The sequence below is a fragment of the Stenella coeruleoalba genome (assembly GCF_951394435.1).
Source record: "Stenella coeruleoalba genome assembly, chromosome: 16".
NCBI lineage: Eukaryota > Metazoa > Chordata > Mammalia > Artiodactyla > Delphinidae > Stenella > Stenella coeruleoalba.
In genome coordinates, this window is record NC_137162.1 from 37,948,315 (window position 1) to 37,962,408 (window position 14,094).

At 35.6% G+C, this 14,094-nt stretch overlaps 1 protein-coding gene across 1 annotated transcript in view; it reads left to right on the plus strand.

The window, feature by feature from the left end:
• Positions 1–14,094, plus strand: part of ATAD1 (ATPase family AAA domain containing 1) — a 55,195-nt gene that overhangs the window by 34,639 nt on the left and 6,462 nt on the right. The window contains exons 7-8 of the mRNA XM_079900373.1: positions 5,491–5,580; positions 8,619–8,669. Of these exons, the coding sequence (XP_079756499.1) occupies positions 5,491–5,580; positions 8,619–8,669 (141 nt within the window). The remainder of the gene's footprint in view (positions 1–5,490; positions 5,581–8,618; positions 8,670–14,094) is intronic.

Genomic DNA, 14,094 nt, shown 5'->3' on the forward strand with positions numbered 1-14,094 from the left:
CTCCATGCGTGGAGTTCCTGTAATCAAGCCCCACTGGCCTTCAAAGCCAAATGCTCTGGGGGCTCCTCCTGCTGATGCCAGACCCCCAGTCTGGGCAACCTGACGTGGGACTCAGAACTCTCACTCCTGTGGGAGAACTTCTGCAACATAATTACTTTCTAGTTTGTGGGTCACCCACCCAGCAGGTATGGGATTTGATTATATATTATACGATTGCACCCCTCCTATGCTCTCTTTGTGACTTCTTCTTTGTCTTTGGATGTAGAATATCTTCTTTGGTTGGTTCAAGTCTTTTTTGTTGATAGTTGTTCAGCAGTTAGTTGTGATTTTGGTGTTTTCATGAGAGAAGGCGAGTGCAAGTTCTTTTACTCTGACATCTTGTTTCCAACCCAGGTCCATCCTTTCTTAGTTAAAGTGGGGCTGCATGTTTTTCCTTGAAAGCTCTCAAATGTTCTAAACTGTAATTTCCTTTTCTGTAAGGTTCTAAGGAATGATTAAAAGAAGCTAGAAAGAGAATCAACTGTGTATTTTAGTTTTGTCAGTGCCACACAACTTGACAGTACGTTGTCACACATCAGGGAAGTAAGGCGGTTAAATACATTTCCCTTGCTTGCTAATTTCTGACTAATGTAGCAAAAGGATGCTTCCAGTTGGTACAGGCCTCTCCGTACTTTGAGTAATCAAACTTATTTACATATATATATTTTTTAAATTTAACTTAATTTTATACTTTCATTTTCATGAGTTGCTGATACTTATATACTTAACCACTTCCTGTCACATGCACCTTTCCAATTTTATACATGACAGTCTTCTGTCCTAGGCTTTGTCTCTTCCCGCTGAAAGGCTGTGAAAACCAAAATTAAGGTCCCTTGGTATTCCCCCAGAGAGAAAGCCAGCTATATTGCTCAATTTACATCTTTGACTTCCCATTTTCACCTAGTTCTTCACCTCTGAATATTCCATACTTTCTTGCCAGATCAATAATGTATTTTAAAAGAAAATTTAAAAAAATTTTCTGGCATGTTTGGTTTTCTGCCATATTGCTGGAAATGGAACTTCTAGAGCCATTTTTCTGTTTGGGTTCCCCCCCCCTTCCATGAATCACCTATTTTATATCTCATGTATATAAAAACTTTTCTCATGGAAAAGTTTTGGGAAGGTTAATAATGTTCTTTCATTGTTTTAACTTCAGTAGGTATTTTCTATTTTGTAATCTGTTTTTGCCCCTTTTAAGAAAACATAGTTAGAGGGACTTCCCTGGTGACGCAGTGGTTAAGTATCTGCCTGCCAATGCAGGGTACACAGGTTTGAGCCCTGGTCCAGAAAGATCCCACATGTCACAGAGCAACTAGGTCCATGCGCCACAACTACTGAGCCTGCGCACCTAGAGTCCATGCTCTGCAACAAGAGAAGCCAATGCAATGAGAAGCCTGCGCACCTCAATGAAGACCCAAGCGCAGCCAAAAAAAAAAAAATTCAACCATTATTTCTTCAAATATTTTTTCTTTTCCATTTTCCTTGTGATTTTATCAAAAGCCATTTGGACATACCTTATTTATATTCCATGTTTTTTAACGTCTCTCATATTTTCTATCTCTTTGTGCTATATTCTGGGTAATTTCTTTACCTCTTCCAATTAGATAATTCTGGCTTCATTTGGATCCCTTCAGCTATGTAGCATTTTCATTGAGCTTATTAGTTCAGTTATTATATCCTTCAGCTCTAGAAATTCTTCTTCAGGTCTGCCAGATCAGTTTTGATGGTCTCTTGCCAGTTGGATTAGTAAAGCAGAGCCCTGGCATCAGTTAGCTTTGTAACTTTGGCAAAATTATATAATCACCGTGTGTCTGAATAGAGGGGGTAATATCTATAAAAAGGGAAGAATTGTATCCACCTCAGAATTGTTGTAGGATTTTAAGGATTTAATCTGAGTAAAGTGCCTGTAACAGTATCTGGTATATATTTGCTACATAAGTATTTGCTATGTGATTTTTTTTTTTATTTCTTGTTTATTCCTTTCAATGTATTAAAACTAATTTTATAGTCCATCTTCAGTAATTCTAGCATATAAGTATTTGTACATCTTGTTCTAGCGTTTGAGTTTAAGATGGTTATTTCCTTGTGTGTTTTGTGATTTCATGGGAAAAAATCATATTTGGTAGAACTTTGTGTGTGAATTTTTGGAATCTACATTGACGGTTTGCTGTTCTAAGAGGATTTTGTACTTGTCTCTGCTGTGTTCTTTTCCAAAGACAGGTAAATTCAGGTTCAAGATCCATGTTAGCTGGCCATGAACCATGAAATCTCAGAGATTTAGTGTGTGTGTTTATATATCTTTCCAAGAACCAAGGCTTGACTCTGCCAAATAGGTTTTCTAATATTTCACCACTTTTCTCAGGCCATAGTACTTCATGAGTCCCAACTTTATGTAGGTTGGTCTCTCATCACGCACGCCACTTTTTAAAATCTGTACGTGTCCATATGGTACGTGGTCAACTTCTACCCTTGCTTATCTCCATCACGTATAGGCTTTGTTGCTGGATTCAGCTTAATTCCTTTACTTTTTTGCAGATTTATTAATTTGAGTTTTTAAAAATATTATATTATTTTTACATGTTTTGTAGCCAGAGGGTTTAAGGATCTCCTTTGTCCGCCACATTACCATAAATCAAAAGTGCTGAGACACCTGATTCTCAAGAAGAAAATTAAGTCCCATTCCTACATCACCGTTATGAAAGTATAATTTCATTTTGAGGGAAAATTGCCTTTAGTGTTTGTTCGATGATTAGAGAAGAAAGCACAACATAGATAAATTCTGGTGAATTACTAGAAACAATTTATATTAATCATTGTTTCTGAGAAATCTATTCAATGAGTTTAGTTTGCAGGTTTCCAAAAACGAATTATCCTCCTAAGCAATAGTATTTAAAGTATGCAGAGAATTGAATAGTTAGCCCATGTAAGAGAGAAATATTGATATTTACTATTATATCTTATCAGAGTATTGTTTTAAAACCAAGGAAATAATGATAATAATATTATAAAATAATTTGGATTATACTCCTGAGCCACTTCTTCCAGAGCCCCACAGTGTGGTTCTGATACAGCAAATTGAATTTTTAGAACCATTATTCTTTATTATACTAATAGTATTTACTGTTCTATTATGACATACTTTTGAGGAAGAAAATAAAGATGTTGCTTTTAACTTTTTTGTGTGTTGAGGGGGTAAAATGGCTGTTACTAATTTGAATAATAGTTTTAGACATCTTCTTTAATAGGAACCAGTTAGCTTTCCTCTAAAATTGTCTATTCTGTGGCTATGGATGGAGCCCAGTACCCCAGCCTACTTTCTTTGTTTCCTTGCAACAGAGGAAACAAAAATAGTTGAATGGCCCAATTAAACCTGTCACTACTGCTGGAAATCCAAGTTAGTCAATGATATATTCTTCATCTTGAGAGACTTGAGACGTAAAAGCTAACATTATTTTTAGGGTATTCATTGACATAGTTCAGCTTTTGAGGCATATATTTAGATCTGATTGTTTTAAGTGTGAAATGGTAAAAAATTTATCTTAATATTTTGTTTTAAAGATTTTTAGAAGTCTTACCTAATACCTAAAAGGTACATTAATTTTGCTGCATAAATACTAAAAAATTACTGTTGCTTCCCATTTTTAATTTCAGCTTATTTGCACTCAATGAGTTAATATATGTGTAAAGGTTATCTTTTTTGCCCCTTAAAATCACTCCTTAAAATTTACTTCTTTAAGTGATGTCAGTCACTCTTGCTTTGCTTTTTCATCGTGAATATCTGTTACCACCCCAAATAAATTCATTAGGGCATGTTGTGCTAGATTTATCTGGATCCCTTGATCCTAAGTTTTAGTGTTTCATGTTTCATAATGGGTTTTTGTTTTGTTTCAGGCTGTTTACCTAGAATGTTTCTCAAAGTACAGCCCCTTTTTCAGTTTTTTTCAGGTGCTGACTCAACCACAGTGCTTTTTGTGATTCTCTACAACATAATATGATCAGTCTTCAACAAGCTTCCATATCACTTTGAACTCTTTTATTATTTAATGAATACTCTATCTCAAAATATACTATATTCATCCTTTATCTTATACAATTGATTCATTTGATCACTTTTAAAGACTTTGTTTTACATTAGGTAGAAATTTTCCTTATTAATTCTATAAAGTTGTAGAAAGTCAGTAAAGAAAAACAGGTAAGAGCATTAATATTTTGACTTTAGGATCACTTGACCCAAATACAAAATTGCATTATATTATGGAACTATTTCTCAAATTTGTATGTATATTTTTTCCCTCTAGGTGGCAACCTCTCACAGTTAATTCAAAGTAATTTGGCAGTTGAGTAATGTTAAATATAAAGAGTAGAAGCAGAATATAAGGAACTTCCCTGGCAGTCCAGTGGTTAAGATGCTGCACTCCCAATGCAGGGGGCACGGGTTCGATCCCTGGTCTGGGAACTAAGATCCCACATGCTGCACAGCATAGCCTAAAAAAAAAAAAAAAGTAGAATATAAGAGTTAGTGTATTTTTCAACATGTTGTTCTGGAGTTAGATTTCAGATTATTTCAGAAATCTAAGACCTCTTAGGCTGAAATAAAAGTTTTCCTTAGAATACCAATAAATTTCATTTTGGATAACAGATGTGTGCTTATATATTATACAGAAATATCAACAATAATGGTAATATTGAAGCCGTTCAGAAATTAAATAGTTTTGTATATCTTTGTCTTTATTCGTGTTGATTTTTCGTCTCTACATTCTTTATAAATAAGTGGCATAGACCCAGAGGCTGGCGGGGCCGCCAGCAATTTTTTTTCTTTTTTTTTTTTTAATATTCTACCCAGCATTTTGATGTTTGCTTTTATTCTGTTGCCCTTGTTTAAAATTGGATTGCTTGAGGTTTTATTAGCACTGAAAAGATGTCACCTGCAGTGCTGATAGTGCCATGAAATGATGATGTGAAATCCAGAGGAAAAAATAGATGATATCTGTTACTGTTGCCAGAATCCTCAGATTCTGGTAGGGGAAATGATTCTCTCCTTAATATTATTAAAGGACTTGAAGTAGTCCCCTCATATATACTCCCAAGCTGTAACATAAATAGCTTTAAGTTATTCAACATGTAGCCACTGAGTAGCCATATTTTGCAAAATACAATAGTTTTAAAAAAATTTTTATGATTCCTCAGTAACTGAATAATGTATTATTTTAGTTATTAGAAATCTGACGAAACGCATCAGGCTTACCAGCTTTGCTATCATTTGATGTATTTAGGATTAACTCTGATTTATATCTATAAATATTTGAGTAATACTGGATTACAGTCAGATTTCCTATAGAAGATTTAGTTTAAACCCCACTTAATTTTCTATATCTTCTAAACTCTAGTAATAACAACCTGAAAGGAGTATTACTGGTATATTTAATACCTTTGTTTTCTTTATATATTTAGGTCATAGTGATGGGAGCTACTAATCGTCCTCAGGATCTTGACTCAGCTATAATGAGAAGAATGCCTACGAGATTTCATATCAACCAGCCTGTAGGTGGATTTGATTGATACTATGAACAGTTAAATATTTGCTTTTTTACATGTCTTTATCTGTGATTTCACAAAGGGAATGATTAAAAAATAAGACTTATTATTTATGACAGGCAGGGAAGGAATAGGGCAAGAATCCCCCTAATTACTTTTGTCCTTTCCACTCCTTTTCTTGCTTTTTAAATTTTTCTTTCCTAAGATCAATGTTACTTGCTTCTCTTCAAAGTATCTCATTACCTCAAGTTTGTCTAGACACTTCAGTGATTTTCTTTAGAATGCAGCAAAGTTATCTATGGAAGATACATAAGAAAATGTAAATTATAGTTTTGGTTTAGGATAGGATGAAATTAGGGTTTTAGGGTTAAAGAACCATTCTGAAGGCCTGACAGGAAGAACACCTGGTATTTATTTGATTAATTATTGGCAGTGCTTTCCTGTGGCAGGATTAATGATTAACTAGTAGCTATGATATTACACTTTAACATAAGAATGCAAATGTGAGGGTGGTGTTGAACTGGTGGTAAGTATCTTCTTCTAGCATTCTTTTTTGCTACTTAAAAGTACCCTCAAGTAGAGGATTAAAACTTGATACTCTTTTGCACAAAATCCCTAAACCCTGAATTTTGTCTGCTTTTAGATTAAAGGAGAAAAAAACAAACAGGGTTAGTAATAGACTGTATGCACCATACAATCAGCATGTCACGTATATTGCTATGTAGAAGAACTTACACTGTCACTTCTTTCAAAATTAAAATCTCTGGCCTAAAAATATTTGCCCCATTTTATATTCTTCAGCTTAACAGTTTGTAGCTGTAAACATGGTTTCCTGAAATTGGTGGCTGTGGCCTCTGCACAGTTACTCTGGCTGGCTCTTTGCTGCAGCTGCAGCCTCTGATTCCTCTGAGGGTATACATTTACTTAGGCAGTCTGTTAGAAAATCTACCTGATGGTTCGGTGCAGAGATTTTTTAATGTGATATAGGAGACTAGAAAATGTACTTAGTATGACTAATATTTATTGAGCATTAATATGTGTCAGACACCTGCCAGGCTCTGGTGAATAGAACGTGGCCCCGTCCTAAAAGAACTCTGTATTGCAGGGGAGCCGGACACAAAAATAAATAATGTAAAATGGGGACTTCCCTGGCGGTCCAGTGGTTAAGACTCCATGCTTCCATTGCAGAGGGCGTGGGTTTGATCCCTGGTTGGGGAACTAAGATATCCTGCGTGGCACGTGGCCAAAAAAAAAAAAAAAGTGTACTTTACAAAAGTATGCTTAAAGAACTGTGAGGACCTGAGATGATGATGAAAACATAATTCTGTCCGAGGAGTTAGTGAAACCTACAGAATCGAGCTGGACCTTGAAGGATGAAAGATGGTAGCAATTTGACAGTCAAGTGAAGCAGAGAAATGCTTTTCTACCAGAATAAAGAAAGGCAAGGAGGTGTGGAAGCACATATTTAATGGTGACTTCTGGGGATAGTTCACTTAGGGGGCCTCAAGGAAAGTAGGTGGGGATGAGGCTGGAAAGGCTGACTGCTGAAGGATTAGATAAACTTTGTATGCTTCACACAAGATATTTGATCTTATTTTGTTACCAAGACATCAGAATATTTTTAGAGATAATCAGTTTACCTCAGTGGTTCTGAAGGTAAAGATTATATTGATAGAATCTCTGCTTATAGTCTAAGAGCAAACAAAGGGTTTTGATGTACAGTAGAATAGAACATAGGGTACAACAGCATGGAAAGTAGCCTTTACTAAAGTTGCAAGTTTAATATATTTTTGTATGAGTTCCAAATAGGTTGTAAAAGATTTTTTCAAATTTGTCATAAATTTGCATACCTGTAATGTAGAAACTGGGATTTTTATAATCCCCCTCTTCATTCTGTTTTTAGTGAACACACAGACGCAGTTTATAGGATAATTTTTTTTCTTACTGTTTAACTATGATAACAGAGTGTATGGGGCTTCCCTGGTGGCGCAGTGGTTGAGAGTCCGCCTGCCGATGCAGGGGATACAGGTTCATGCCCCGGTCCGGGAAGATCCCACATGCTGTGGAGTGGCTGGGCCCGTGAGCCATGGCCGCTGAGCCTGCGCGTCCGGAGCCTGTGCTCCGCAGCGGGACAGGCCACAACAGTGAGAGGCCCGCATACTGAAAAAAAAAAAAACAAAAAAACAAAAACAAAGTATTTTAACCTTACCTTACCTTTAACCTTACCTTAAAACTTCTTTCCAAGTTAAATGCTTATTAACAAAAAGTACCTGCTGGTGATTGCCTAACATACCAAATTAACCTTCATACTTAACACATTTGAATTACAGAAACAGCAGTTTGGTTTTGTTTTTCAGGTCATTTAATTTGGTACTCATTGTAACCGGCTCTGTTTTCTTCAGTGGTTGTGGGAATAGGGATGAGTTCAGCCATAATAATCTTTAAAAGCATTCATATTTACTGTATATGTAAGGTATTCTATAAAAGCTTCTATTCTCTAGTAATATGAAGCATCACTGCAGGGGGAGTATACAAGCATATAAACTAATATGCTATTAACACTAAATAAAATTCACTAATATAAATTAGTGGACATGGAAGTTACATGCTAAATGGAAGAACCAAGCAGTTATTATTGCCATCTCTTCCAGTTACTGATAAAAAATTTTATGGCAGCAGTGAGTTTTCAGAAGTTTCCTAAATTACGAAAAGGAGATTTGCAGAGCTGTAGAGGAAAGACATTGGTAGTCATAGGAATTCATTTACTCACTCAAGAAACATTTAAGGGCATGTTATTTTCCAGATATGGTACTAGGCACTGGGGATTCAGAATAAGAAGATACAGTTCAGTAAGACAACCACAAATGATTAATCTAGAGTCTAGAATCTAGACCTTGCTTTAGTCAAAAGTTTCCATGACCTGTCAGAGTTTCTGTCATTTCTTATAGGTATTGTCAGGTAGTTTACAAGGAAAGGAAGAAATATTAGGAAAATTAGTTGATCCTTTTTTTAAAAATGCTAACTGGAAATTATCCTGCTTTTAGGCTCTAAAACAAAGAGAAGCAATCCTGAAACTCATCTTGAAAAATGAAAATGTAAGTAGAAAATTACATTTTTTCCCCATCCTATAAATATAAAAATATTTATGTTCATAAAATCATTTTAGACAGACATGAAAAAGGAACCTGGGAATAATGTAGCTTTCAACTTGTAAATTACTGTAAACTCTTGGCTGCTCATACAACTCAATTATTATGGCATATTTGAACTAATTAAAGGTAATTTGCTTTTTAAAAAGCCATGTGTTTTCATATCTACAGATTAAAATCCTCTTTGATATTTTTCAGACTGGTTTCCTGTTATATAAGATACATTTGTTTTTGCAGAGAAGTATGGGGAGGTTTTGGGTTTTATTTAATTGCAATATTTTTTGAAGTTGGAATTTAGAATTAAGAAGGTACAATAATCAAAATCTTCAATCGTTTGTATTTTAAAAATAGGTGGTATAGTCGTTTCAGAAATTAAAATATATATATTAAATGGTATACAGGGAAAAGTCTCATATCTCCCTTATATTTCTTCTGTATCTTTTCAGGTAGTGTTATTCCTATACAAGCAAATTAGAATGTAACGTTACTCCTCTCCCCTTTTCTACATAAGCCATATTAATAAACCATATCCAGTGTTCTCTGTTGCTCTTTTCTCTTATTTTTGAGATTCCATATTAGCATATGGTTTGCTCGTTCTGTTCTCTCTCTCTCTTTTTTCTTTTCTTTTGCACTGCATAGGATTCCATTATATGGATATATCATAATTTATATTTAATCATAATTTATTTAATCAGCCACATTGAAGGACATTTGGGTTGATTCCAGTCTTTCACTACTATAAAAATGCTGCATTGAATAACCTTGTACATATGTCATTTCACACTTGTGCCAGGAATATTAGTAGGGTGAATTTTCCAGAAGAAAAATTGCTAGATCAAAGGGTATGATATTTATAATTTTGGTATTAGTTGCCAAATTCTTCATGCCAATTTACTCTTTTTTTTAAAAAAATTATTTTATTTTTATTTTTGGCTGCATGAGTCTTCGTTGCTGCGCACAGGCTTTCTCTAGTTGCGGCAAGTGGGGGCTACTCTTCGTTGCGGTGCATGGGTTTCTCTTTGCAGTGGCTTCTCTTGTTGCGGAGCACGGGCTCTAGGTGCGCGGGCTTCAGTAGTTGTGGCACGCAGGCTCAGTAGTGGCTCGCAGGCTCTAGAGCGCAGGGTCAACAGTTGAGCCGCACAGGCATGGACCAGGGATTGAACCCAAAATTGGCAGGTGGATTCTTAACCACTGCACCACCAGGGAAGTTCCCCAGTTTACTCTTATATCAGCAATGTTAGAGTGCCTGTTGCCCTATAGCCTTGCCAACAGAATGTTATGAAACTTTGTGCCAACATGATAGGTAGAAAATGGTATCTCATTATAGTTTTAATTTACATTGAGGGATGAAATGAGCAGTATATGTTTAAGAGCCTCTAGAATGTGTGTGTGTGTGTGTGTGTGTGTGTGAAATACCTGTTCATATTCTCTGCCTATTTTTCTATTAGAATGTTTTTTTTTCTTGTAGATTTGTAGGAACTCTAATGTATTAGGGAGATTTGCCCTTTGTTTATATGATTTGAAAATATTTTTTCCTAGGTTGTCTTGATTTTACTGGACTTTTCCCCCCTTTATGGCTTCTAAGTTTTGATCTAAATTAAAAGTCCTTTTCCACTACCATGTTTGTAAAGGAAGTTTCCATATTCTCCAGCTCTTGCTACTTGTTTTTCCAAAACTCTGTAACCAAGTATATTTTAATAACATGGTATTCCTCACTATCATAAATTTCATATGTAAACTCACTACTTGAACTTGCTATCCAAATTAAGAAACCAAATAGCTTCCCGTAGTGAGGCATATTTATATTTCAGTGGTTTTCATGCTTCCTTGAATCACCATCATCCCATGGCTAATTCTGCTTCATCCATACCCTATCTACTTCCTTACCTCCCATGTTTTCCCATCATTTCTCATCTGTAAATATTTTAGTTATAGCTCTAAAAGGAAGGATTCTTTTCTTTATTTAACCTAACCTCATTACCATTGTTATACTTAAGCAAAAAATGACATAAATTTGTTACTATCATTGAATTTCTAGTCTCTTCAAATTCCTAGTTGTCTCCTAAACGTCTTTTTTTTTTTAAACCATGTTTTTGTTTGACTCAGGATCCACATAAAGTTTGTAATTTTCAATTATTTCAGATTTTAAATCTCTTTTAATCTATAGACGATAGAGTCTCCCTTCATGTCTCTCGTCCTTTCCCTCTTCACCTTTCAATTTATTTGTTGAAAAAACCACATTAGGTTTGTCCAAATTTTTCCATAGTCTGAATTTTGCTGATTATACAAGGAGCAGTAATTCCTCTAAAATTGGTAGTTGGATCAAGAGACTGGATGAGATTAGGTTCAGTTGGAGAGAGGACTACTTCTTGGGTAGAATTATATTCTTTCATTAGGAGATACATAATATCTGGATGTCCATTATGGTTTTATGGTTTACGTTTAAATCTTTGCTATAATTGGTATTTATCCAGATGTATGATGTGTGCTATGAATTGAATTTTGCTTTTGTTTTTCCAAATGGATACCCAGTTGTCCAACACCATTTTTTGGAATAGTCCATCCTTTCCTCATTAGAGAAGCCACCTTTATCATATACTAAATTCTCGTGTGTACTGGCTATGTTTCTGGACTTTGAATTCAGGTCATTGGTCTTTTCTGTGTTTATTCACCAGCACCACACTCTTTTTTTTTTTTCTTTTTTTGGCTGCGTTGGGTCTTCGTTGCGGCGAGCGGGGGCTACTCTTCGTTGTGGTGTGCAGGCTTCTCTTTGCAGTGCCTTCTCTTGTTGTGGAGCACGGGCTCTAGGTGCTCAGGCTTCAGTAGTTGTGGCACGTGGACTCAGTAGTCATGGCTTGTGGGCTCTAGAGCGCAGGCTCAGTAGTTGTGGCTCATAGGCTTAGTTGCTCCGCGGCATGTGGGATCTTCCTGGACCAGGGCACAAACCCGTGACCCCTGCATTGGCAGGTGGATTCTTAACCACTGCACCACCAAGGAAGTCCCCACCACACTCTTAATCGTTAGGTCTTGTAAGTTTTAATATCAGGTAGGGCTAGACACCTCTTGGTGTCCCCCAGCCCACAGTTTCTTGGTATGCTATTTTTTCTGTATGAATTTTAAATTAATTTGTCTTATTCAAGAAAAAAAACAAACAATAGTGTTTTTGGTGGATCATAATTTAAGAGAATTAAGATATTTTTGATGTTGACTCTTTCTCCAGAAGCATTTATGTCTTTCTGGTTGTTCAAGTCTTGTATCTTTCAGTGGTGTTCTGTTCATTTATTTCTTTACAATATATCAAAATAACATATATGCTATTTGCTAAAGTTTAAAGTGTCTAACAAATTACAGAGATTAGATCATTGGTTACTAACCATTTTGGGGATCATAGAGCCCTTTAATAAAGAGATAAAGCTATGTCATCTTTCCTTTAAAAACTGCGTATATACTTGAAATGTTTTGTATAGTTTCAGGGAAATTCCTAAAACCTTTCATATATTCTGGGTAAGGAACTCTTGTCCTCCATGAATGAGAAATCAACAAATTACATTTTGCCTTTTAACTGAATATTTGTTTACTGCTTTCAAGAAGACATTGTGTAGTTGTAGTACTGTTTAGATAAAACAGGCTCCATTGGTCAACCTTTGATAAGGATAGGCATTGATGAACAGAGAAGAAAACAAAGGGGATTAAATGAGTTCACAAGATCTTCTGAATTAGAATGGCTATGATGTGGCTAGAAGTTTAACAGGCATTACAAGGTAGTTGTGAACAATTTTGTGGAGACTTCAGGTTAACTAATACAGTTATTTAAAAAAATTTTTAATGAAGTGTGGCTGGAAGTTAACATTTTTGAACCCCATATATGTGGTCCAGTGTAAATATAGGTGATATAGGTCATTGATATATAGATGATGAATGTAAATTATGAGATGTAAGCTCTTTGTCTCGTATGATAGCCATACTTTACACAGGCCATTAAATTTTAGCATTTAAATTTAAGACACTACTCATTATGCCTAATTTAAACTTTGATTTTAGTATTCTGCTTTTTTTAACAGTATTATCTTTGGAAATTCTTTTAGAATTACATTTGTCATTAGTACAGACAATTTTTAGCATTCTGTTTCTTATTTATAAAAGTACAAAGAATTAGTGTCTAATCAGTTTTATGATGCAGAATATGAGTGCTCTCTGGATAATTGCTGACATGGGAATGTCTCATTTCCTACTAGCTGGTATTTATATGCTGGAGGCATATTGTTACTTCAATGGAATATGAAAGAAATTAATGTAATTTTGTTAAAAGATGCCTCAAATCAGTAACACACATTAATAAGATGAGCATTATCATGCGTATACATTCCTGAGCAGAATTAGAGTTTTTGATGCAAACAGATGGCTAGACCTTTATATTTTGAGTTTTTTCTTCTCTGAAGAAAAGAATGAAGCTTTTGGGCTTCCCTGGTGGCGCAGTGGTTGAGGGTCCGCCTGCCGATGCAGGGGACACGAGTTCGTGCCCCGGTCCGGGAAGATCCCACATGCCGCGGAGCGGCTGGGCCCGTGAGCCATGGCCACTGAGCCTGCGCGTCCGGAGCCTGTGCTCCGCAACGGGAGAGGCCACAGCAGTGAGAGGCCCGCATACCGCAAAAAAAAAAAGAATGAAGCTTTTGAAATGATACTGTTTTTCAGTCTTTCACAATTCTTTATTGATAGATCCTTAACAAAACCCACTCATTTAAAAAAGATAGTATACTGGTTTGGGCTTAACGTTTTAAGTATGAAAGAATTAGAACTAATAACATTTATATCTAATACAAGTATCATGTCTGACACTGCAGTAAGGATAGTTTTTGTTCCCTATACAGACTAACCTGAATTTATATATTGTCTGTAACAGCGGGAATAGTTAACAAGCATGGGTTTAGGAGACAGACCTGAGGATCCCATTCTGGCTTGACCATTTCCTACTGTGTGACCTTGAGCAAATATTGTTAGCATCTCTGTGCCTCATTTTCTCACTTGGAAATCGGAGATAATGCCAACAATCTCATAGAGTCGGTTAGAGAATTTAAATTAAATAATATATGTAAAATGCTTTGATTATCATGCAGTGTACAGTCAATGGCAGATATAGTGAATAATCGCACACAAATAAGTGCTATTCTTTCAAGCTATTTTGGACGTTCATTAATTTATTCCTATTTTGCTCCCAGTACTCAAAACCTTTTTTTAACTTGGGAATTGCCTTCATACTTGCCTAATAAAAATAATTCTCCTTACTTCACGGTTTATCTAGAGCCATTATCTTAAAATAAAAAGGGCTGCTTTTAGAGTGCTTGCTGTATGCCAAGCATTGTGGTAAGATACA